The 26,847-nt window shown below is 45.9% G+C and overlaps 1 protein-coding gene across 5 annotated transcripts in view; it reads right to left on the bottom strand.

The window, feature by feature from the left end:
* Window positions 1–1,257: 1,257 nt before the first annotated feature.
* The window catches only part of LOC146206959 (protein SERAC1-like), a 76,809-nt gene continuing 51,219 nt past the window's right edge, over window positions 1,258–26,847 (bottom strand). For 2 of the 5 annotated variants that reach the window (XM_084585768.1, XM_084586152.1), the window contains exons 7-12: window positions 25,643–25,796; window positions 24,930–25,226; window positions 24,779–24,876; window positions 9,499–9,681; window positions 9,300–9,443; window positions 1,258–1,489 (exon numbers count right to left, since the gene is read on the bottom strand). In XM_084585768.1, the coding sequence (XP_084441894.1) occupies window positions 1,284–1,489; window positions 9,300–9,443; window positions 9,499–9,681; window positions 24,779–24,876; window positions 24,930–25,226; window positions 25,643–25,796 (1,082 nt within the window). In that variant the 3' untranslated portion in view covers window positions 1,258–1,283. The remainder of the gene's footprint in view (window positions 1,490–9,299; window positions 9,444–9,498; window positions 9,682–24,778; window positions 24,877–24,929; window positions 25,227–25,642; window positions 25,797–26,847) is intronic. The other 3 variants (XM_084586521.1, XM_084586786.1, XM_084586926.1) reach the window with 3 other exon arrangements.

Raw genomic sequence — 26,847 nt, 5'->3', positions numbered from 1 at the left:
TCCCACCAGTCCGACATACACAATAATCACAGATTCACAAGCTGCATGTCGCGCCTTCGCGAAGAATACAATATCTTTCGAGGCTTCACGCGTGCTCTCACCTATAAACTATGATACCTTTCCCATTGTTAAAATTGTTTGGACTCCTGGTCACTCCTCCCTTCCTTGCAATGAGAGTGCGCACGCGCTCGCCCGAGCAGCAACCTTCCGGGCGCTGTCGACAGAAGCGGAGGGGGAAGTAGACACAGAGGACGCCAGCACAGTTCTACAGTCTTACACCCACATTACACTATATTACCGTACACAAAGAAGAACTCTGCCACCGCCACACCCAACACTCACCAAGGCCGAAGCTGTGGCATGGCGACAACTGCAGACTCACACATATACAAATTTGTACCACAAACATTTGTTCTTCCCCACCCGCTACCCAGATAAATGCCCCACCAGCCAACAACACCGACCTACACTATATTATTCTGTTTGGGCCTGCCCAAAGCCACCCGGCGGCATTCCACCTGTACCTCACCCCACCCTCTCATCTTGGGAAGATGCCTTGTCCCGCACGGAGCTGACCGAACAACGCCGGCTAATCGAGCGGGCCGAGAGGATTGCCGTGGCCCATGGGCTTATGGACTGATTTGTATTTATTCTTTCTGAGACCGTTTTATTCGCAACAACCCGCAAGACCAGCGACAGCTGTTCTGGCGGGCCTGCAGGATTGAGGCGGCACATGGAGCCCTGGACTGAGGGCTCCACTCAGGAAGAAAAGGAAGTTTATATAATGTTTTTCCTCCTCCTCCTCCTGGACACCACTGAGCTTTGTGGCCGAGTTGCGCGTTCAGTCAACGTGAAAGCCATTACTGCACAACCCAATTAACTCTCGCGGACAATGGGGCAGTAATGCTGTCTCAGTTACACCACCATACAAGTTTGGCCACACTAAGGAATGCAAGATGTTTCCTTGATGTTTTAACTTGGTTAAAATGGCAGTGAATTTCTGCTTAGTGTTTTCTTTGTTGCAGGCCGTTCTTCAAGTGGACTGCTGGCCAGGAGAGGTCAACAAATGAAAGACTCATGAAATTGGTCAGGAAAAACCAGCGTTTCTCCTTAATGCATATCTTGTGGAAATATATGTCACTGCATTGTGGAAAAAGGCATTATTACTCCCTAATTCGGGTGTCATTTTGGCTCTGCACCTCTTTAGACCGTAGTTGCATACAGTGCTATTGTCACCCAATTGAATCATACTCATGATTAATAGACAAGATCCAATTTATTTGCTACCACTGAAACACCCCCATCTCAAAGTACAGCTCCAGCTGGCGGAGTCGCGACTGGTGTGCCCAGTAAGCATCCTGATTGATGGAGGAGAAGGCATGATCCAAGAAATCCAGCAGCAGCTGGTAGCTGAAGGACGACCACCGGTGTGGCTTGCAGATCTCCAAGTGACTGGTGTCCACCACAAAGAAATCTCCAAACCCAGGGTCTGAAGAAAGTATTTGGTTAAATCAAAAAAGTATTCGGTTAAATCAATCAAATGGCAAGCTAGTTTGTAATCCATGCAGAAAAGCATGGTACCGGTACCAATGTCGGCTAACATTTTCTACAGGCTTTTTGGGTTTGTAACATTTTGTGCACCTCTCTTATAACACCAGTCATAACAAGCAATACAGGGTATCAGAGGTGTGTATTTTGCCACAATCATGAGATTGAAGCGCTTCATATACTTGACAGTCCTAATATTGTGTTACCCTAGGGCACTGCAAAGAGGCTTGCATTCACCCACATAGACTGCTGCACTAAACTGATATCACAGTTTTCAAGGCAACATTTTCTACTCAGCTAAAGCACACAAGCTCATGTCCTTTACAAATAGTCTTCCCCAGTTTCTTGGCAAAAGCGTGTGCATCTAAAGTGTTTACGAGCCATTCTGGGGAGCTTCCCTGAACTAAATTTTTCTATGTTCTCGACCAACTTGCTTTGGGTCTGGCCAATTCTGCTGTTTCATGTCTATTTGTCCTGCCAATGTCTCCTCCAGCGGACGCAATTCAACAGTTTACCCTCTGCTGGTGCTTGCTCATTACAGAAAGGAGTCGTTTCCGATATTTCAAGACCCCAACTTGTTCACATGTGCTTCATTAGGACAGCAGTTTTTATGCAGGCTGGAAACCATGAGCATGACCATTGGCCCCCCAATAAAAGCTAGTAATAAATCTTAACAGCATTTGAACATCTTTAGTGTAGAGTAGTGTGCATCTGAGTTTCAGTTCCAAACAGTGACACATAATGCAAAAGGCGGTTTTTGCTGCAGGGCACATTTGAAAGAAGGCAAATAGAAAGAAGGCAAATATTGTGTGCGAGCGGCACCACTGGAGCAGACGACGCTAGCGTCAACCTAGGGGAGCAAGTGGGATCACTCCTCTTACTGCTGCTGGAGCAGGCGCTCGATTGAATTTGTTAGTTTTAAACGTAATAGTAGCGGTTTTTTTTCTGCAGTTTTGCTTGATAACGAGTGCCAGCTTTGCGCTTCTGACCTTGCATCGTTGCTGAGGTTGCTAATTTATTTAAGCCATTGCCACGGTCCATTATTGCTCTGTATCCGGCGCAAGCTGCCATTTCTACCCGAAAAATAATCTTGGGGAATCTTCTTTATTCAAGATTTGAATAGGCAAAGAAGCGAGTGGTCATTCTCGTGTGCAGCAGACATTTCAGTGAGTTCGCGCTAAACAGTTCGGTGAGTAACGGCAGAAGTAACGGCACGCGCATTTTCATTAACGCTTATCACTTGTGAAGCTAACGAAGATATATTGCTGGCAAGATGGAAAAGATGCCGCCTTCACGGAGCAGTACGCTCCCAGAACAAGGAAGAATCGAGCAAAAGACAGAAGGTCTCATTTTACTTGTGAATGAAGGCGTTGACACGGAAGTTTCACTGAAGTGAACTAAAGGTTCTGCAGCCACGGGCAGCGGAATGCATGATGAGTCGTCTCAGGCAGCGTCTGCAGTGCTGATGTAATTTCAAATGTCAGAGTACGTGAATAAATGGGGAATAAAGCATTACATGTTGTGATATGTCAGCAAAGCTACTCTGCGCGGGGAAAACAAATATGAGCGCCCGAACCAGGATTGCCAATGACGATAGTCAGTGCGCAAAAATTCGCTGTGTAGGAAGCACTTTTTCACACTTGCTATAAAAATTAAACCACGTCTTCCCCACACCCTAACTTGTCTGTTCTAATATGTTCAAAGGAGCAGGTGAACAGCATTGCTTTCGCCGGCGCTATTTGAAGGTGGTCAACCACCGTCAGGCGCCTGGCAGCTCTGCTTCCTCAAGCAAATAATTCTTATGAGATTCACTGGCAGCTTGCCGGTTGTGTGGAAGCTTCAGTTTCTCCCATAATCGCTGGCCAGTCTGCGTCTAAGTAAGCTTATCAGCCGGGCCCACACTTTGGCAGCTAGCTGACTCGATGAAGTGCTGTTTTGCTGAATGAATGGTCCTAATGTCTCAAATTAAGCTTAAACAGAAACAGGCCCAAACCGAAGTGTAAATAATAAATATGTGAATGCAGCATTAGCGGCGCAACTAAACTACATAGGAAACGATCGCACAGCAGCAGTTCAACGCGCATTATCCCACTTATTGCATCACGTGGGGCAGTCCAGAGGTGTCGCCACAGCATGCCCTCGCGCCAATAACAAGAGCCCTCTTGGATACGTGATCGTGACCGGATATGGGCCCTCATGAGGACTTGGCTTGGTGAGGGAGGATCAGCGCTGAAAAATTCGTGAGGGCAGAAGCGGTGAGGGAGATACAGTTTGAGGGCAAGGGAAAATGTTCCACGAAAAGCGTAGTTTATGCAGAAACAAAAAGTATGCGGCAAAGCAAAAGGCAGACCACACACTCTCCTCCACTGGGCCTGTGTTGTATAGAAAACAGATGTAATGGAACGAGGCACAGGCACTACAGCTAGGCTTAAAAGAGAAAGGAAAAACACGAAATGGTGAAGAAGCAGGAACGAAAGCCACAGAATTGCCCTGGCGCTCATGGTGAAGAAAAGTCTAGAAACAACCCCTTAGGGAGCTGCAGGGAGTTACCAAGAGCGATGTTAAAGGGGTGCCGTGATGTTCGCCAGACCGCTCATTCCAGCCCGCCTCTAGGTTCTTTACACCTTCCCGATGCAAAGCCCAATGCGAAATCGTAGTGCTTAATCTTTTAACGCGTTTTCAATAATCAGTGTTTTGGCACCGATGTGACCGACACAAGCCAAAGTTCGTTAACGGATATGACGTTTTCTTCTCGCTTGGGCGCTGCTTCGCTGATTGGTTGAGCACGTACATTAGATTTTACAATCGAGTGTTCTTCAAGTTACTGTGCTTAGAAAACAAATAAAAGGTGTTTTAGTTCTGCGTGTGTTCTTGAAGTGCTTGTAAAGATAGCTCCACTCCCCGCAAGCTCCTCAAATTCCAAGGCAGCTGAAAACGTTTGGATCTCGGAGGTCGGCAAAATCGCTGGACAGCCCAAAATCACGTGGCTGATCGTTTCTGCCGCTGGTCCACAGATGGCGCAAGTTGTGTCGAGATCACTCGTGAAGTGCACTCGCCACAGCCAAGTCCGCAGCACTCCACAGTGGGCTTCCGCCAGCAGCTCACTGCCCAGGGAGTTATCATATAGTCGTTCCCGGCAGATGACCTCCTTGCTGACCCTGTACATATACATGGTAGGCTTCACCTTAGCTTCTTTACGCCACTCCTCTGTCTCCACCTTTGCATTCGTTCTTGAACTTCCGCACAAGTAGAGCTCGAGTGATCTGTGGCAGCACCAGTGATGGACGCCGGCGTTCCTGCGAGTTCCGCCATAACGGCGAAATCGTCCGTGTAAACAAGGGCTGGAATGCAAAACCCGACACCTCAGCAGTCATGCAACACATGTGGTTGCTGCTACCATGGTAACAACGCTGCCAAAAAGCGTGACTACGGGTTGAGTTGGACAGGCAACCATGGTCGATAGCTTCTGATATGTCAGCAGAAAGCTGCATTTCTCATAGGTTCCGCTAAGTCGGGCGCTGGGCGAGCGAAATGGGAGAGGGGCTCCCTCTCACACCAGCTCAGAGCGCTGTTCTTTTTTTTTGTATTTAGAATTTTATAAACCGAATAACTTTTGTTTCCACAAGCTGATTTTTGTAATTATTTTTGAACTGACGTCGGCACGGTGCAAAGAACCTAGAGGTTGGCTGGAATTAGCGGCCTGATGAACGTCACTGCGTCTCTTTAAACACAAAAGACCAAGGTGGAGTGATATCTGCTGCGACCCTGCCACGCGCTTTTTTTTTTTTTTTTCTCCCGTCCGGAGTAGCTTGCATGAGTAGTCAACGCATGAGAAGGTGTTTCTTGACTGTCTGGGCAGCAGGGTTTTACGTAGAGCTTTCATAAGCAGTGTAAATCAATTCACAACAAAATCAACAGCAGTGAATTTGTGCGGATAAAGCTCCAAACACATAAACCGCAGTTGAACATCTAATGAAATTGTTTGCAGAAACGAGCAAAATTTTTTAATTTACCATTTTTTGCTTCTTTGTGAATTAACAAAATCGTCATATCGTGCATTAAATATGTACGGCACGTATATACAACAAATTCTCTTTTTTCTGCAATTTCTGTAGCATTAGTTTTATTTTTTCTATCTTCTTAAGACAATTTTTAAAATTTTTGGGGAAGTAATAGTGCATGAGCATTGAGCACAATGTTGCGAAAGAGTTGTTTCATTTCCAATGTCCAAACTCTAGTGTGTTCGCATTTAGTGTTAACCTGTCCTGTACTGGAGTAAGGTTCTTTTAATATTTTTTTTTATTCGATTTACAGTATCTGTTCTGTAGTCGGAATAAGTGTCATGCATCGTAATGCATATCTATTGCTGCCCGCAAAATCCAAATGGGTGGATGTATTTTAAACCCCAGTCAGCTCGTTCCAAGCTTAAGAAGGGTATTGCTAAAAGCTACCTGCATGCCGCTCTTGACAAATCTTGCCTACATGAAATGACACACAGCATGAGTGTCTGGCTGCAAACACTGATCAGTGCAAGATTTTCCAGCGAGGTGGCCACCTCTGTTTTAGAGATCCTCGCCAATGATGAGGTGGAGGAGGCCCTTGCCAAAGAAGAGAGTAGAGGAGCACCGCCGCAGTGAAGAAGCGCAAGGCACAAGACCCGTTGCCATTCCACCTTACCATGAAATCCCTCACTGCTTAAATGACGTGGCTCAGAAAGGTGACGTCCTAGTAGTCTTTACTGCACCCAAAAAACTGGCTGGCGTGTGCAATATGGTGCAGGGAAAGCACAAGCAGAAATGCAGCATGTGGGCAGGTTCATCTCGTGGGAGAGTGCCGATACCGCTGTCCTGTGTCAAAAGCTACATAGGACAAATTGGATGTTGCTGTCACACTTCAGGAGCACCACGCAGCAGTAGGTGCACTGACAGAGGGTGGGCAACTGGCCGTCCATTGTTGTAGTAGCTGCCATGGTCCTGTTTCACATTCAAGCTCGGCAATAGAAAGCATACTGCTTTAAGATGAAATTCGCCTCTTGTGTTAAGAATTGAAACCTCGGTCGCCTTATCAGATGACTTAAGGAGTCTTTGATAGAACGCTTTCCCACACACGCCAGCGTGTCAGTGTTCTTACTTTGCCAAGATCAGCTCCGCTGTAGAGGTGAACCACGTGTATGTCTGCTTTCAACGGCTGCTTATCGAAAGCATGGTTTCCTGTGCTTGGTATGTCACGATATAAAACGAAAAAGCGATGCTGATCGAATGCTGCATAAATAGTGCAACCGCGGAACTGGAATCTTTAACCGTTTCGCTGTCACGAACGTACTGGTACATTTTCGCGCTTCCCCGCCACAGTGTCACTGACATACCGGTACGTTCTCTATCGTGCGTTCAAAACTTTGCGCCTGAGCGCGAAGCTGACGCACTTAGACAAGCTGTGCCATCTATAATATCTTTCTACAAGTTAGTATTTTCGCCCCGCGCTGTGTTGGTATAGTATTGGTATGTACGTATGTACTGAAGAGTATGGAGCGACTGCGCCCACCCCCGTCACCTTCTTTGCTGGGGGCCACGGTCGCTCCGCACGCGCTACTCTATCGCGCTAAGCTATCATGCGGCGCGCGTTTCGTGGTGCATGCGTGCGATTACGGGTTCAAGGGTTGTCCTGCCATCTGCCGCAGGTTTGCAGGTTTTTATTTTTATTCTGTTGGCGCGTCTGCTACGACGCGTCACGTTCAGGGGCTCGCGCCGTTGCCTCTCCAATAGGTCGACACATAAATCGATAACTGCTTTCACTCTCTCTTGCCGCGCCCTTACTTGCGGCTAGCAGCAGCAAAGGAGGTTGTTTTTAGCCTATTTCCACCTCTCTCTGTCATCTTGATTTCACAGCGTACCATTTATCTCCATTGTGCGGGTCACCGAAAGTGCGCCCTCCATGCGCACGGTTACTTTCGGATGGCTGACTGCGCGGAACCTTCGACTGCGGACTGGAGCGATGGCTCTTGATTATAAATACGATTCAAGCTCGAATTCGGTCTGTCAAGAAGTATCGAGCAGTTTTTTCTTATATTATCCTCATTTATCTGATTTATAATCAGGCTGATAATGATGATGATGTTAATTAACAACACCTGCAGAACACTGAACGCCCGACAGCGAAAGGGCTAACTGACATAAAGCAGGGTTTAGATTCGAGGAAAGCTACAAAACATCACTTCACACTCGGTGATAGAAGTCTGCACGGACCGGGCCTGACCCACTGTGGAATGTTTTTTACCTACTGAGATGGGAGGGTAACAAATGAAAATAAAACAATCTTAGGCACCACTGAGGTGACATTTGTGAAAATCAGAAGCGCAACAGAGTTGCATGTTTCACTTTAGGTTTTTTGTATGTTCCTGGAGGAAGTCGGACGTGATCGGAGCACATCATTGATGGTACTTAAGGCGCCGTGTCCAAACAACTGCTTTTTAAGTAGCGTCTCCCAAATGACACCATGCATGTACATGTCTAAAACTGTAGCGCACGGCCCCAGGCTCTCATGCTGTCCCCCCCCCCCCCCCCCCCCCTTTCTCCCTTTCTTTCTTTTAAGCGAAGCGATCGAGGATCAGGATCCTCTGACCCTCTAGAAATTTAAATTTCTGTATGATAGCATTTTGCTGTTACTAGGAACTAGATTACATTGTTCACTTGTCTGAATAGACCTCATGCCTTCAGTCTGCAGCTGGTTAGAAGTTCGAATATATTCCCTGCACATGTGGTGGGGATATTTCGTCGCTCTATCCCTTTCAAACATATGGAGTGTGAACCGGTAGGCAGGCTTGCCTGGATTAATTATGGCAGTGGCTATTTTGCTTCCTCCCGGCAATTTCGCCTTTCATCACCTGCTTAGGGCACTGTTAAAATTCCTCGTTGCACTTTTGGTGCTCTGCATGTCTCATTGTCAGCAGCTGTCGGAACAAGTATCAGATGGCTCTTGCCAGTGATTCGCCACAGCATCAACGCAGCCCTCAGTCATTTTTTAAAGTCCATTGTTAGCTTCGAGAAATTCGAATTCCTAAGCATAAATGAACAACACGGCTTGACACCGCCGAAAGTGGCCACAGAGAATAGTTTGCGTCTACTTCGACTCAGTATAGCGTTGCCATAGATCGAAAATAATGAAAAATAACTACAGTGTTAAAACTGCTGAACATGAGGGTGAGTGAGGACCAGCAATTTTTTTTAACAGAGGGCGAGGGAGGGCCAGGAAAATTTTAAAAGTGAGGGTGAGGGAGGGCCACTGATATAAAAGTGAGGGAGGAAAGGCCAAAATGAGGGCATTTGCCTACCTCTGATTGTGAGTTGCTTTTATTTACACCATAATCTCATGATCAGTTCTACTATATTGGTATGACCAAGCACAAACCAGGCGGAATTTGGTTGAGCAATGCACGCCTGCCTAAATCACCTCAACACTGACGGTGATGTACCCACTGCACTGACAGTCCGTTTGAGCAAATAGAAATTTGACTCTTCCTGGATGACCTCTAGTGCAACATGTCACGAAGGGGGAACCCTCCAGAGGACCAATGCCAACACCCAAGCAGATTCCTATTTGTTTAGTTTTTGTGCCACCAAGGGCACAGAAAACAGTGCGTCATGGAGTATTAAAGAAGTCACAAGGACGAAATACAGGAAAGAAGCAGGAACATTATTACACAGAATGGCCACAATTTCAATAGCTCTAAACTGTGGCTGCACGCAAAGACATACCCGCAGATTCCACAGGCACCAACACTTTGCTCATCCGAAACCCCAGAAGAGTTTTCACACTTTCTCCAAAGCTGAGGCAGGAGATGTTGAATGTTTTTACCAGCGTTTCAAATCTCTCATGAATTTCCAGGAGGTGTGGCGAGTCTGTGAAAGAAGAGGAAATGAAAGCACAAGCTCTGTCATGAGGAGGAGAACACACCTTTCCCAAGTTCCTGCACTTCCACCGAGGGCAAGAGGAGCAGCCTGAAGCTGGCAGCAGCATCGCCCAGGTCAGCCCCGCGGTGGGGCACCGCATAGAATACCACTCCACAGGTGTTGCGCACCATGGCTTCATACTGAGGGGACTCGCTAGCAAGTGCCAACATCTGCTTCACCAGGAGGCCTGAGAAGAACATGCCTCCACTGTACAGCGAAATATGAGCACAGTTAAAGGTAATCATGGCGACCAATCTCACAGACAGTGGCCTATATTCTTGAAATTCTACTACAAATTCCAATTATTCCAAAGTTCTGCTTACCAAATGGCCCTAAAAACACTGCCGTAAAAACATTTGTATCATACTTGAAGGAAAGAAGCCAACAGTCGGTGAGGCCACGGAAAGCGTAGGGGATTAAAAAAAAAATTTTTCTTTTTGCTATTGAACTAAATTAGTGCTGTAATCAAATTAGAGAGACAGATAATTAAATACTGTTACGGTGAAATAACAAAAGGGTGTTTATTTACAGTGCTCTGGAAATGAGACAAGGTGAGGCCTACTAGCTCCAAAACACCACCGCCTCTGCCTTCCCTTCTGCCACCCAATACTTTATCGTCAGTAGCGTTATATTCCCTCCTAATCATTCGAAGCCCTCTGGGAATGTTCATTAGTGGTGCGAGGCTGACACGGCTTCAAACGGGCAACATGACACAGTTCGGTTTTGGCAGACTGATGACCCGATGTGGTCAGGCAGGCTATTTGATAAGTTGAACCACTGATTCGTTTGACTATCACATATGGGTAGTCATAGTGAGCAGAGTATTTGATGCAGGCCGTGGCCAGACTAAATCCTGTATAGAGTATACGCCGGTGACTGGCATCATATCATATTTTGGAGCGTTGCTGTGAAGCACCAGATCGTAAGCGGGTGATTCTCCGAGATTCTTCGGCGAGGCAGAGGGTCGCAGCCAGGTGAGGATCCTCACAGCTTGAGAAGGCCAGGATGGTATCGAGGGAGTAGCGTGGTGGTCTGGCATACAGCAGGAAGAATGAGCTGTACCCAGTCATCTCATGCGTGGCGGTATTAAACACATATATAATGAAAGGCAGTATGGTGTCCCAGTTCTTATGCCCTGCATCCACATACATGGCTAGCATGTTGGTAAGCATTCTGTTAACGCGCGCAGTCAAGCCATTTGTCTGGGGATGGTATGGCATCGAGTGTCGGGAAGTTGAATTGGTGAATTGACGGCCACGATCAGTGCTGACAATTCGTGGCGGCCTATGTCGTAAGATGACTGAGCGCAGCAGGAAAAGCGACACTCGATGTGCCGTAGCAGATGGAATAGTTTCAGGTTCACAGAAATGTGTGAGGTAGTCCGCGCAGACTACAATCCAGCGATTTCCATTCAAGGACTATGAAAATGGACCTATGAGGTTAATGGCTACTTGAACGAATGGAGCTGTCAGGGTCTTCACAGGGTGCAGCAAGCCAGATGGAGCTGTGGTGGGATGTTTGTAGCGTTGACATTGCTTTCAACTGGTAACATATTGTTCAATTAAGCGCGTTCTGGGCAGTAATATCTTTCTTGAGCACGGTGGAGTATTTGAATCGATCCCAGATGCCCAGAAGTCGGATCATCGTGCATGATACGCAGTGCGTCAGTGTGTCTTGGGAACCACGAGTAGGAATCGAACAGGGGAGTAACTCTTTTTCCATAGGAGGGCACACAAAAATGACTTCCGCTGCCTTGGGCGGCAGCAAAGAGGGGCTGCAGACTCCTTTGCTGTTCTGTTTTGAAAACTTGAGGGCCAATATATAATTGTCGAAATCGTCACTGTCAGATTCGGCCATGGCCACTGGCATTCTAGAGACAATATGCGTCTGCATGATGCCTCCCTCTTTTATAAACCATGGATAAGTCATATTTCCGGAGGGCCAACGTGCGAGGCAACCACATGAGTCTCGAAGGTTCTACAGCCAATAGAGTGAATGATGGTCAGTTACGACAGTAAACGACCGTCCATACAAATATGAACGGAAACAATGCATAGCGAAAACGACAGCCAGGCATTCCTGTTCGGTGACTGCAATTTCGCTCTGGCTTGGTCGGGGTAGGAGTTCCGTATGCAATAACATGCTCTCGTTCCGTTGTGGCACTGGACAAGGACTCCATCGAGGCCAATTCCACTAGCATCCGTGTGAGCATCTGTTAATGCAGCCGATCAAGGTGACGAAGAATGGGTTCCGATATGGAAAGAAACTTCAGCTGAAGGAGTGACGCTTCGCACTCTGGTGTCCTGTCAGCGGTGGCGTTTTTGTGGAGAAGGCACGTCAATGAGTAAGCAACGTCAGCAAAGCGATGTATCATCATCATCAGCCTGATTATACCCACTGCAGGGCGAAGGCCTCTCCCATATTTCTCCACTTAACCCGGTTCTGTGCTAGCTGCATCCACTTGACCCCTGCGAACTTCTTAATCTCATCCGCCCACCTAACTTTCTGCCGCCCCCTGCTACGCTTTCCTTCCCTTGGAATCCAGTTTGTTACCCTTAGCGACCATCGGTTATCCTCTCTTCGCACTACATGTCCTGCCCATGTCCATTTCTTCTTCTTAATTTCTACTAGAATGTCGGTAACTTGAGTTATTTCTCTGACCCACTCTGCACGCTTTCTATCTCTTAACTACCATTTTTCGTTCCATAGCCCTCTGGGTTGTCCTCAACTTAAAAAAAAGCGATGTATAAAGCGTCTAAAATACGAACACAACCCTAGAAAACTGTGCAGCCCCTTCACTGTCTGCGGAGATTTAAAGGACTCAACAGGTGTGGTTTTCTGGGGATCTGGCACAACACCATCACAATTGACAAGATGTCCTAGCACCAGCGCTTGGCACTTTTTTTGAGCTCAGAATTAGGGTGGAGCTGTGTGCAGACAGTTCAAAACGCAGACTAGACGGTCATTGTGCTCTTGGAAGGATTTCTAAAATATGACGACATTGTCAAGATAGCAAAGGCAAATGTCCAATTTTAAGCCGCACAGAACTGTGTCCATAAATTTTTCAAATGTGGCAGGCGCAGTGCACAGTCCGAATGGCATAACAAATTCAAAAAGATTATCTGGTGTGACAAAGGCCACGCCAGATAGACGTCCTTTTTCGGAACAGAATTTAGACATTGGTGATCGACACAAAATCACCACGAACCATCTTTCTTGCACAAGAGAATGACAGGAGCTGCCCAAGGGCTGAATGACTCCTGTATCACCTTCTTTCTGGCATGTCCTCCAATTGCTCATGAATGACTTTGCACTCGAATAGCGACATACAATATGGCCTTTGACGTATAGGACAAGCCGAACCAGTGTCGATGGTATGATGGGTCTCAGAAACGGGGCGAAAGGTTGGTCCATTTGTTTGAGAAAAGTCAAACATAGGCGAGAAGGTTAGAATATTACCCACATTAGTACGGCATTGAGGTGAGCTCAGATCGGCGCTGATCATGTGGAAGAGCGAAGATTGATCAGCGGCCGTAAGTACGGGGGCACTCGTAGCATCTGTGACCAAAGCAACAACACAGGGCACATCGGGTCCACATGAGGCAAGCTTCAATCGAGTTGGTAAAATTGCAGGCTCGGACGATAGGTTAATTCAGGGCCAGATTATCCAGGGTTCAAAGGATTCAAATTAACCAGGCCTTCCGGTTTCAGGGGCCCCCAGAGAGCTGGAAAAATATGTCGAATTTCGAGTTTCGGTCCGATAAATAGTCAAATAATCTTTCCGATTTCCCATGATGCAAATTAGAGCTTATGTATTGCAAAGTAGAATGCTTCAAATGCTGTTTGTCGCATCATAAGCTTAACTCCAAAGCCAGTCTCGTATTTCTCCAGTCAGAGTACAAAACTTCGTACTCGCCTAAATAAATGAAAAAACAAAACCAAAACAACAACATTGAAATAAATAAAATAGTTTTAGCTGGTTCTAATTGGTTTCAGTTGTTTTCGACTGGTCCTAGCTGGAACTCAACTGGCATTAACTGGTTCCAGATGCCAACCAGATGGAAGCCAGTCGGTCCCAGTTGGTGATAAAGTGGAATCAATGGGTTCTAGCTAGCTTTCAGTTGAGAATCAGCTTGTACCTACTGGTAAACCAACTGACCTCTGTCATTACTACTGTTGAGGCCAGTTGTGTATTCTATTAATCTGAGCATAAGTCGAACCTCGTTATAACGAACACGGATACAGCGAATTATCGGATATAACGAAGTAAAAGCAAAGTTTGGTTGGCTGTGCTTTATTTCTATGGGAGTTCTATCTGTATAACGAAATGAAAAACTGAAAATTTGACACTAAATCGGTTATAACGAAGCATATTTCGTATTCACACGACTCAAAATTCGCAAAGAAGCAAATAAAAAATTTTCAAAATGCTAAATTTCGGTTTTATCAATTTCCTCCACCTAAAATGTGTTTGAATCACCCGCGCTTTCGCACGCCAAGCCATCTAGGGACCGCGAGTGAATCTAGCATCAACGGCTGCCTGGCATGTGACCTGCACGTGATCGAACCACCGCCCGCGTGCCCCTGCCCCTACTTTTTGCCGACCCGCGCGTGTGCTCACTTTCCTCGAGGTCGTGCCGTCGTCTTGCAGCATGGCAGCGCCGAAACGCAAAGCAGTTTCTCTTGAAACAAAGATAAAAATATTCAGGGCGGTCGACAGCGGGCGCAAGAAGAAAGAGATTGTCGCAGACTTCGGCGTTGCGCCTAGCACTCTGTCAACCATACTGAGCGCAAGGCAGAAGATAGAAAACGTGCACTCTGCAGGCGCCGTGAAGAACGACAGGAAGCGCGTCAGGTATTGTCACCACCAGGATGTTGAAGATGCCTTGTTCGCGTGGTTCAAGGACGTTAGTGCGCAACCTGCCTGTGTTTGGTGCCGTGCTTCAAATGAAGGCAAGAAGTCTCGCTTGCGTCTTAGGCCACGATGACTTCTATGCAAGCAGTGGCTGGCTGCAGTGATTTAAAGACCGCCACCAGATTGTTTGCCATACCTTGTCGGGCAAAGAAGCAGCCGTCGATGTAGAGAACTGCGAGAAGTGGGCAGAAAGCTTCCGCATGCAACTGGATGGCTACGAGATGTGCGATGTCTACAACGTGGACGAGACTGCGCTTTTTTTTAAGCTGCTCCCGGAAAGGTCACTCGTTGCGAAGAACGAACTGTGCCGAGGAGGCAAGAAAAGCAAAACCGTGTCACCGTTGTTGTTTGTGTCAACATGGATGGGTCAGATAAAAGGCGGCTAACTGTTATTGGTAAATCTGCTCGCCCCAGGTGCCTGCGCAACGCCCGGAATGTCCAAGCGGACTATCGCTCGAACAAAAAAGTGTGGATGACGTCGTCAGTCTTTGAAGCATGGCTGAAGGCCTTCGACAAAGACATGGCAGAGCAGCGCAGGAAAGTGCTCCTTATATTGGACAACTGCTCTGCCCATAAGGTGTCTGTACCACTTGAAACGGTCTGCCTAGTTTTTTTGCCGCCAAACTCGACCTCAGTGCTGCAGCCATTAGACAGGGGCATCATTCGCTCACTAAAATGCTGCTACCGAAAGCGATTGGTTACGCAGCTCGTATTTGACACAGACAGGAGCATATCAACGGCCATAAACCTCAAAACTACGCTGGACATGCTGTACGGTGCATGGAACGAAGTGGCACAGTCGACAATAAGAAATTGCTTTGTTGATGCTGGCCTAGCCCAATCCACCAGCGAGACTGAGCCCAACGACGCCCACGATTCTGAAGGTGAAGCGGACAATTTCGACGAGACGACATGGCGTCAACTGGCGGTTCCGAATGTTACGTTCGAGGACTTCATTGCTGCCGATGACAACTTGGCTGTGGCGCCTGAATTGACCGACCAAGAAATTGTCGATCAGCTGCTTCCTACAGATGATGCTACGAGCAGCGATGAGAGTGAAGAAGGCGAAGATCGAGCTCTCAGCAGCACCGAGGCCGCCGATATGGCGAGGAAATTGAGAAGGTACCTTGAGAACCTACCTGTGGCCAAATCAGCTGACATTGGGAAAGCGCTGCACAGTGTCGATTTCGTTGAGAAATTTATTCTATCGAATAGTGTGAAGTGCCACCAAATGAAGATTACGTCGTTTTTTAAATAAATCAGTTCTGCGTGGCCTAAATCCCGATTTGTGTGCTCATTTTTGCTTGGCAGTGCAAAATGAAAGGTAAGGTTTCGCATGCTTATACCACGCTTTAAAGAAAAAAAAATGCTTTTTTTTTCAGCTCTCTGCTTTCCATTTTAGGGTAGCCTTTACTTGGGTTTATGAACAGAAGTGTTTTTTGTAGGAATTTGTGTGTACTTTTACAACGAATATCGGATATAACGAACGAATTTCCGTGCAAAATGAGACTTCGTTATAACGAGACTGTAGTGAAAACTGTGACCTAAAGCAATAAATTATTAGCTAGAGATTATGACTGCTCATAGCTGACCGTCGCCCCAGTAATTTGTCGCTGCTGTGAGCAGAAACATGAGATTTACAGGAGCTTCAACATTTACGATCTCATCATGGAACTTTCCCAACAAAAGGCTCGAAAACGCTTATGGGAACATATTTTTATTTACATGCTTAAAAATGGAATGAAAAAAAAGCTGACATGTTATACAAAGCATGCGACTGCACTTAAGATTATTTAAGAGCAGAAATGGAGAAAAACCACTTCACAGGACTTTCTCATTAACTGCATCGGCACTATCATCATCACTATCGCAATAGTCATTGTCATCGCTATCACTATATTACCACAGTCACCAACTAAATGCACCGTGATTGTCGTTACTATCATCAACTGGAGCGTCAATTTTATCGCTGCTATCATTCTTATGCTAGATAAGGAGATTTGCAATCTTTCTCATGAGCCCGGCGTGAAGCAGAGGTTTCCACACTCATCTGGGGTTCGGAGGGATGGTGGTTCTCAATGGACATATCTTTTTGTTCAGTGGCAGTGCGATGGATGTTTCCTGGTTACACTTTCTGTACACGGTGCGCTCGAGCCAAGATATGTTTTAGCCTTAAAAGTTTAATTCCTGTGAAATACTTAAATTTATATGTTCCAAATTGTATAAACATCTAATGTTTCTGCAAAAAATTAGGAGGACGCTTAAAGGGACACTGCAGCAGTTTTCAAATGTGCCAATACCATAGATTTTTGAAGTATATTTTTTGATCATGTCTGTGAAGTTATTTTTTCGATTATGCATGAAACACCTGTGCAATCACCAACTGAAAGCACACAATTCAAATTTCCCGTGCCCCGCGCGACTGCTACAGTGGAGAAAAGTGGAGAGAGAAACCTCGTTTCTCTGTCCGTCGTGACGTCACTGTGAGGAGCCGGAGGCATTCGGAGCCAACGGAGGGAGCTTTCAGCGTGCGCTGTTCCTCGTCTTGCGTGCGTTGCGGACGTTCAAAACACGTCAACTTAAGTGTTGTGCACCTGACACAACACAACTCTGCATGTATTCGGATGCAGGAACAGCTGTGGACGCAACAATGTAATCTTCCATTGTGTTAAAAGCTCGCGGTGCAATGTGGTGTTGCTCACAAGAGAGGAGAGGTAAATTCCAGACAACCAAAGAAACATTTTACTCAAAGCATTTTCGTGACTGTGACTATATGCAGTTTTGTTCCTAATGCGATTAGGGCTTTGACAAAAAGGCATGGCTGAACCATGACACGGTTCCTTCTATTTCCTTGCATAAAAGAGTCGGGACAGTCACAATTTCCTAAAACCATGGTTATTAAAGGAATAAAAGGGAGGTAAGGCTTGTACTTTGTAGTTCCATTACTTTCTGACTATTCAGGTCCCATTTGTATGTGAACCTTTGCGTTTAGCGTTGATTGCGATCAGTTCATGGAGAGCAACCTTGCGATGGGACGGGCAGACAGCATTGGCGCATGGTTGCATTCGTGTCTCTTTTTTTTTCTTTTTTGCGCAAAAGCTCCGCGCAACGGCTTCTGTGCTAAACATAGACAACTCATCAGCAGCACATACTGATGATTTTTGCGAACTAGCAGATGATTAAGAAGAGCCCACTACTGTGTCGAAGCTAGGTTGTGAAGGCTTTGCAAGATCCGTTCCAGCACGGCATGTGCCTGATCATAGCCTCCTTTATACTCTCTGTGCCTGGCAACTCTGCGCCCGTCTCTGCCGCTCCTCCTCCGTTGAGAAGTTACGCCGCTGGCTGCCGAGAGATGGCAACAGCGACGTAGGGTCACCTTAGCCAGGCCGCCGGGTGCGCCGTGTTGCAAAGCGGTCCGGATAGCTACGCGCTGTCGCTCTCTCGCTGTTTCGTGGACTGTTTTGCAGCGTGCAAGGTCATGCTTCTATTTTTCTCTGCCTTTGTGTGCTGCAGGAATACAGCATTGCACCAACTAGTAAGTGCCAGCTTTGCTTTATCCTTCCGGCGATCGCTGTGCAGTGTTCAGCTGCACTGAGGCTTGTGAAAAATAATGACAGCATCAAAAACTGTGTTTATTAAGCGTCAATACTGCAATAGTAATGTTAGATGTGCACGTGTGCTTTCTGGACTGAAATGCTAATCGCTTCCCTGCTTAGCTCGTCTGTGTAGTGTGTTGGATGTGCTCTTGCGCAGTTTGTTTTTTTTGCAGTATACGCTAATTACGAAATTTTGTGATAAAATAGAAACACAAGCTTTAGCTATTGTGAAGATGACTACTTTAAAGTGAGTGAAACTGAATCGTGCAAAGCCTATATTAGTTTCCCTTGTAAACTAAATCGCTGTGTCCCTCTCTAACTTCGGAAACTGCAATACTCGTACTCGTCCGCGTTGAGGCCTGTGAAAAATAATGACAGCACCAGAAAATATGTTTATTACGCGTCAGTAAGGTAATAATATTAAATCTGCACGTGTATTTTCTGGACTGCGGTGCTAACTTCCTCCCTGGTTAGCTCGTCTGTGTGGTATGTTACATGTGCTCCAGCGCAGTATTTTTTGTTTCGCTAACTGCACAATTCTGTGAAAAAATAAAAACACGAGCTTTGCCTATTGTGACGTTTACTTTGGAGGGAGCGAAACAGAAAGATGCAACGTGTCTTCCTTGTTTTTCAAGTAAAAAAAAAAAACGAAACAAAACAAAACAAAAAACATTTGTACGACGTGCTGAATCATTGAAAGTAACAGCTGATACCGAAATTGTTCTCCTTACACATCTCAATGGCATAATGCGATGCAGTTGTTCCAATCATCTGTAAATCAAGCTGGCTTCTGAAGTGCCCCATCAGTGACAGCAGTCACCGTGAACATTTTTCCCTAGCTGTGGCAACTATTCATCACACCACTTCTGGTACTCTTGTAGCACAACTGCTGTTGTGAAATGTGTAAATTAAATGCTGGTGCCTTTCTTCTTAAATTTTGTTTTACTGCAGCGTAGACTAGCATTGCAATTTTTCTATCACCATTGGCGCTAGCGGAGCAGTCATGCAGTTTTTCGAGCCATGCGCAATTTTTTGAAACTACCTCACATAAAATGTCACAGCGTTGGTGTCATTGCCTAACAAGTATCATAATCACTTGTTATGCTTAGAGGATGTCGGCCTTACAAGTAGATATGCTGAATATGCACAATTCATGCTTCGGGACAGTTATCCCGCGAGCGAATAACTAGCATAACTAAACGAATAACTAAAAACTAGCATTGTAATTTTTCTATTACTATTGGCACTAGCGGAGCAGTCATGCAGTTTTTCGCGCCATTTGAAATTTCTTGAAACTGCCTCACATAAAATTTCATAGCGTTGGTGTCATTGGCTAACAATTATGATCACTTGTTATGCTAAGAGGATGTCGGCCTTAGAAGTAAATATGCTGAATATGCATGATTCATGCTTAGGGACAGTTATCCCGTGAGCGAATAACAGCGCTCCCCCGCCCTCGCTTTGACGTTCGTACCCGTGTGCCTCGACACATACGTCAGTGGCGCCCTCAGCGACGGGAGCGGCAGCGCCGTGCAACTTTACCTGACGGCACCACTGTATTGTTCGTGTGGTGCGCTGACAGGCACAGAGAGTATAAAGGAGGCTATGGCCCGATATGTTTGTGGAACCCTTACGGGAGCATTATTAGAAGATAAGGAGTGTACCGCTCAGCTGGGTATAGGCTTATTCAGGTAACGAGCGCAAAGAGCGAGGTTTCCTTCGATGCGCCCAAGCAAGCAATCATCGAAGTTGCTCATATATGACCTTGTGATTTTGCACCCGTTGCTGCCTCGTCATTTTACATATTCCTGTCTTGTTTGGGGATGCAAATTAAGTTAGAAATGAAAACGACGAGGCTCTTGTAAGAAAACACATTTCGGAACATGGTTTTCTCATGAAGGTATGGGTGAGGAGGAACTGCAGCTTGGCTTTCAACATACAACAGCCATCAATTCAACGAACGTGCATTGTGAGAGTACGATAAAAGGGAAAGGTTCTCTACGTCTGCTACATGTCCTATGACTCAAGCAGCATTCTGTGCATATTTGACTTGATTTCCAGCACGATGGCCCCGTCAATGCCTCGCATGCATTGCTGAGCTCGACAACCGCGCTTCGCTTATTGTTCATTTGTCTGGTGGCAGCTGTGTACTGCTTCACCCTTTCTACAAAATTCTTAATTTCCCCAAGGTACGAGGACTGGCACTCAAAGCAGGATTTGATACACCAAGCCATGGGTCAATTTTTCACAACAATGATCTTTCGGGCAGGGCGGGAGGCCCGAGACGTAGGTAGTCAGCTAGGGCATTGTCCGCTGCCCTTCCTTCCCAGGAATATGCTCGCCAAGATTTTACTGCCATGTATTTTATGCTAATAATGACACACACTACTTTTCAAAATGTCTTACTCTAACCAAAGCAAGTTTTCATGCCAAACCTACGCTCCCCACAAAGGAAGTGCTGCATCTTTTGTGGGCGCATCTGGTACGGATACATGCGGTCAAAATCCCGATGGTCATTTGTGTGGAAATGGCATGCCATAATGACATTCACAAAGCCGCAGAGAGCTGCGATCAGCACACAGCACAGCGAAGGAGCCGCATCGGTAGCTTACCCGGTCTTCAAAATGTTGTCGCGCAACCCCCGGTGAGCGCCATTGCGCGAGCTGCATATTTCTGTTGAAAAAAAGACTTTCTGCTTTCTTCTGCCTAATTTCAATCTGATATTCAAGTTCGCAGCATGACCAAATTTTTGCAAAGAGTGCTGCAGTGTCCCTTTAAGCTTCGCCTTGTACATGAGATATAACACGGCTTAAGTCTTCATTCTATTCTAAAGAAAATGCATTACGTGAATGAGGATGAGGCAAACAGCAGCTATTAAAGCTATCATATGTTTTCTCAATCGCCCTCTACGACGGTGGAAAATGTATCTTTATCATCATCATCATCATCAGCCTGACTATACCCACTGCAGGGCGAAGGCCTCTCCCATATTTCTCCAATTAACAAAAAGTAGAAAAGGTATGTGACACATGCAATACAGCTTCCTTTTGTTTTAAGAGCGGAAATTATGTGCAAAATATAAACATGCTGTCTGTAAATGTGGACAATATGTACAAAATGTACATATATTAACTGATTATTTGAGGTTGGTTAACTTTAATTTTGTGCCAGTTCAGTAGCGATGTCGTTTTCTACAGGCACCATCATTTCGAAAAGATTTAGCGCCTTGCATTACTACTGCATTTGGAGTAATAAACATAACATGCTATAATGTAAGTGATCATATGGAACATAATATCGCAGTCTCTGTAGAAACAATGCGTTAGGCCAGCTTCAATTTGTCTTGCTGGACGAACTCACAAAACTATTAGGCGATTGGTATCATATTTGCAGCAGGAATTTGCGAAGAGCTTATGATTAAGACCCATCTCTAGTAATTGTCCTGCGCTATCGAATTAGCCAAGAAAATAACCGCTCAAGAAACTGACTTTTCATGAATTCGTTTGAGATTTTTGAGGGAGGGTGTTGTGTGTCCTGTGAATTTCTAGAATAGCCCAGTCTAGGTGCCAGTCTGTCCGTGTGCTCTGTGGGAAAGTATATGCTCAGGCGATGTTATTATTGGAGTAAATGTAGAGTGTGTTCTTCGGTAGGAAATCCTAAAACGCAACATGGGGAGGGGGCTATAGGGAGATGATTTTGAACTGGGCCCTCATCACTATTAATCCGCCCCTGGGTTAATTGTCCATAACTACCGTCATGTACAGATATCATACAATGAGCAATAATATTTTTAAAATAATATTTTTCTTGGGGCATGCCGAGTGAACTGGACGCGCCACTGCCTGAAATGTGATCTGATCAGTAAGGGGAGCGGACATGGGGACAAACATGGCAGACAAGGGTGGAACTACTGTGTTTTTGGTAATACTAAAAACAGTTTCTTCATTACGTCAGCTTTCAAAAAGACTCGGCAGATGAGAGTCGTTAAAATGAACATCTTCACTATGGCAGTACACGGTAGCGCCACAAAACTTAATTCCTGAAATGATATCATGCATTGAGTGGGGCAGGGAGACGAATTCGGCTTGAAAAATTGCATCACCCACAGACACTCGTGCAATAAACACACCCAGAGGCCGCAACGCCTCTCCACTCACTCCACAAAATGTTGCAGCATGATCGTATTCAAACATCACCTTATGTCCCAACAAGCGCCTAAACTCGTTACTCATCACAGACACACTACTTTTACCCGTATCAACCAAAGCTAATGCACGCACACTATCAATGAATACATGAATTTTGCTTTTGCAAATTTCCAGTGGCCTCACCTCCATTGGTTAGTTTTCCTGACAAGGCGATACGGAGCGCCGCCGTGGTGATGGGCAACGGGCGCATGGAAAGCGGGTGGAGGAGTAACACTTTGATCAGATGCTGGGGAATGGTCCCGTAGATTCTCCTTCGGAATGTTCCGGTAATACCCACGCGTAGCATTTGACTGCTGTAAAACAGGGCTATATTTCCAATTATTGGGTACTGTTGGAGGCGCCCAATCTACTGCGGTACTGTGGCGATGTGATCTTCAAAGCCACAGCAGTATCAGATCGGTGCGGGAGGTTAAAAATGCTGCTGCTGATAAGAGCCAGGAACAACAGGGCGCGCCGTAGTTTTGGCCGAATGCTCGTACTGCTCAGAAATCCTGGTAGGTTGGATTGAAGATCAAGAATTACTTGACGCGAAGTCATACCTTTAGGCGTCGTGCATCGACGGAGTCGGATTGGCGAACTGCAAAAGCAGATAGTCAATCGAAGCTGAAACTTGAGAAGCTTGGAAGAAAGGTAGCGCTGTTATCGCTTGTGGTGGTGGTGAAGAAGCCAGTTCTCAGGACCCTTTGGCCAGAGACCTCAGTAGATTCATGCTGGGGAAGTGGATTGGGCCGCACAAATTCTTCTCGCATGATTTGCCGGATAGTCGAGAAAAGATCTAGTAGGGCATGGTCATCAAGGCTGGCCATGGTAGGCACGTTGGCCAGCTGCCGAAATTTCGTCGCAATATGACGTGTTTTGAGGGCTTCAAACACGCGCATGTGTCTAATGACATCAGAGACAGTGTCGAGGTTGTCTTTGGCGATTATTAAGTTGTACACATCATTCACGATGCCCTTTAAAATGTGGCCGACTCTGCATTTCGGCATGGTGCTCCGCAGTGGCCCTCATCGATTGCTCATTATGCATCAAGAACTATTTAATACTGAACTGGGAGTGGCCAATATAATGCTCTGCATTTTGTATATCTCGAAAAATTAAAAAAAATTTTATCATTTCATTTACAAGTGCATTTCGTTAAGCTTTCTTCAATGGTTTTCAAAATCTTGTTTTTGGGAAATAAAATTGTGTGTTACAACCCATAACTTCATATTCAAAGTTGTATGCATGAAAATGAATCTATTTAGCTTTCTTTTTGTGTATTAAATAAAATTTTAGACATGATAGTTCTTACAGAAAAAAAAAAAATCTACTGAAACCTATAGAAAACGGCCACTTTGCCCATGGTAGGGAAAGAGTTAAGCAGAAAACTGAAGAAATGAGGGGCTCGTTATGATACATGAAAGAAAGAAGTGAACAGTCGGCGAGGCCAAGGAAAGCATACCGGATTTTTTTAAATTGCGGTATTGTAAAGTGTTGTTTGCATAAATGCCATTCCAAAGTAAACCTAAAGGGCCAGTGACACGGGATGGATTGAATTTAAGAAGTGAAACTACACTATATTTAAACAATGGGGAACTTCCGATCATGCCTACCACAACACGCGTGGCAGAGGTTTTCCATCCAGGGTCGGGGAGGTGACGATCACTGGCTTCACTTCAACATGACCGTCTAAATTGCAAGCCAGCTTACCTGGGCCGCATTCTTAGTTCGGATTGCCCAAAGTAGCGAGATTTTACTACTGGCAGTTTTCACAACCAATGCGCATAGTATAGTATAACTAGAACTTGTTTGTCAATGGTGTCAACGTCGTGGCAGTCAGTCTATCATTTCACGAGTGTGTAAAGGAATGAACAAGGAAGAAATGATGCGCTGAGAAAGCGGAGCAGTAGATAACAACATGCACATTAGAGAGAATTTTAGATCGATTATGTCAACAACCAGGACCCTTGTACAGATAAATGGTGGAACTGGAAGCGGAATTACCTGCACTTAGCGCTACAAGTGAGCAAAAGCTGACAATTTCTTACTTGTGCAGACTTGCAAGTTGCTCATAAGTATACAATTAAACTTGGTTATAATGAAATTTGGGTCAAGACATGAAAGGACGACTGTGGTGGTGCCACATGGATGCACAGTTGGTGCTTTGTCCTCGTGCACTTGTGCCAAGCTGCACAACGTGTTCAAATATGAGGAATCCACCACATGGAGGTTTGACTGTATTCACTTTATCAACACAGGTTTGCAAGGCTTCCATTTGACTCTTATCCACACCAACTTATGTTTCTTCTCGAAATGACCATAAATTGAAGCTTCGAGCATACCAATGCCGTACTGATTTGTTTAAGTATTCATTTTTTCCGCGTACCATAAATGATTGGAATGCATTGCCAGAGGATGTAGTTTGCCGCAAAACTGTGGATTTGTTTTATGATGTTTTGTGCCCCCCGCTGTAATGCCCTAGTGGTGCTGCGGGTATTGTACGAAAAAAACCAACTGGGGGCAACAAGCATTAGAATGAAACAGCAGCAAAGCTACTAGGGCTAAGCCAGGGTAGGATGCTCCTACCTCCCATAGAATGTGTGATCCAAATAATGGGCCTGTCTCCCACACCGGCTCCATTCAGTTTGGCCAACATGTCAGCAGCTCTTGCCACCAGGGTTCGCCTGCAAAAAGGCAGAGCATGTGTATGCAGGAAGCTAACGGCGGCGGCACTCACTTGTCTGATTCCAGGGGGCAGTTGGGTGACCAGTGGCTCAAATATGTGTCATAGTCCAGAGCCAATATCCGTGTGTCGGGTATATCTTGAGCTAGCCAGCTCTTTGGCCAGCACATGGTGTACTGGGGCATTGGCCGGGGGGGGGACGCATGGTCGATCTTGCAGGCACTGCTTCGAACGGCTGACACTGTTGGCTCCCGGGCGGGTTCGCTCCCTTGGCTGCTGTCATGCTGCCTCCAAGTTTTGAACACACTCCCCAAAAGGCCATGCACAAAAATGACATCTGCTGACGGCTCCCTGCAAAAGCACAGTCATCACTTCTTTTGCCATTACAGGAACAGTGCCAATCACTTATATCAGCTAATGAAGGAAACACCATCTTCCACAAAAGGGGATTCATGATTTTCGTTTCTTCATATGACTGTCTTACAGAGGCCCACAAATGCTACCTTCCTTAACGCTCTTGTTTAAATTCCGATTTGAATCAATACACTGAATCAGATGGTCTTAGCAGAAGTTATCTTGGGACTGTCCGCAATTTTCTTGCCTATTTTTTCCCATCTGTACACATTTTGCTTATTCAAAATGAGCAATGAAAAAATCTAACAACCCCTTTTACAAAGCACTGGACGCATGCCTACTACTCAGGTATGGTCTCTCTGAAGGCATAGCAGTAGACAATACATGTAAGAAGTAGTGCCCCAGCAACGTACCTGTCCCTGTACTGGGGGTGCAACAGGTAAACGCCATCTCTGTACGCTGTGGGCCACAGCGAATCCGTGTCCATGTTAGCCAGAGCCCGGCCCGCAGGGAACGAGAGTAACACTTGAGACGAGCGCAGCCAGCGAGCCAGGATGCCAACCCAGCCTGGGAAGAACCATGCGTTTTCACATAGCTAAGTATCTTGGGCCGTCACAATCCATCCCTACGAATTCCCATTAAAGATAGTAGACCCGTTTTAAGCCGCACAGGAGGGGTCACAGTCTTTTCTCGGTCCGACTGATCAACAGATGAGAAATAGGAAGCGGAATGAAGACAGTGATGCATCAAAAATAAACACTCTTCTTCGTAACAGCATTTAATCGACAATAATCAGTTGTCCTTCGTGGAGGCAAAAAGCGCCCATATGCTGTGCAATGTCAGTGCATATTAAAGAACTCCAGGTGGTCGAAATTTCCCTCCACTACGGCGCTTCTCATAGTCTGAGTCGCTTATGGACATTAAAACATTAAACTCCCATGAACCAAACCAAGATGACGGGGGCAGCCCAGGAACGGGAGGACTCTCGTATAACCCCTTTCTTCGGCATTTATTGGACCTGTTTGTTGATTATCCGCTGCTCAGCTGAGGACACTCAACAGGGCTGACCAGTTGGGGTCATGTCACCAGTGTTGATCTGATGTGACATATGTGAAGCTGGCAGTACACTAAAATCGGCCTTTTGAGCAAAACCGAACACAGATGCGCCAAAACTTGACACAAGTCACACTGGTCGGATGAGGAAAGGGATGTCTTTATCGTCCAGTTAATATGCATGCTTCCACCCTAGGGTGTGGATCAGGAGAAACAAACAGAATGGTTTTAAGGACTTGACAATCATCAAAAGTGGCCAACTTGAGGTGGCCACAGGGTAAACAAACAGATCCCGGTGAAATATTCACAGTCCGCAGATGGGTACAAACAACAATGGCATGGGGCACTAGCAAATTTTTCTTGGTGGTGTTTTTCAAGTCGGCTTCAATACACATGGGGTGGATCAGCAGAGCAAAATAATAGCTGGCAATGACAGGCCATTGGCACCAGAGTTGGTCATGTACCTAAAATATTGTTACGTGGCGGCAAGCAAGAAGACTGCACAACATGGTGTTAAGATGAACAATGATTTAATGGCTGGCCTAGCGCGAAGGCTCCTCTCGCG

The sequence above is a fragment of the Amblyomma maculatum genome, chromosome 1 (genome assembly GCF_055883805.1).
Source record: "Amblyomma maculatum isolate TAMU_Amacu chromosome 1, ASM5588380v1, whole genome shotgun sequence".
Taxonomy (NCBI): domain Eukaryota; kingdom Metazoa; phylum Arthropoda; class Arachnida; order Ixodida; family Ixodidae; genus Amblyomma; species Amblyomma maculatum.
The sequence above is the reverse complement of the archived record's forward strand: the minus strand, read 5'-3'. Positions and strand labels throughout refer to the sequence as shown.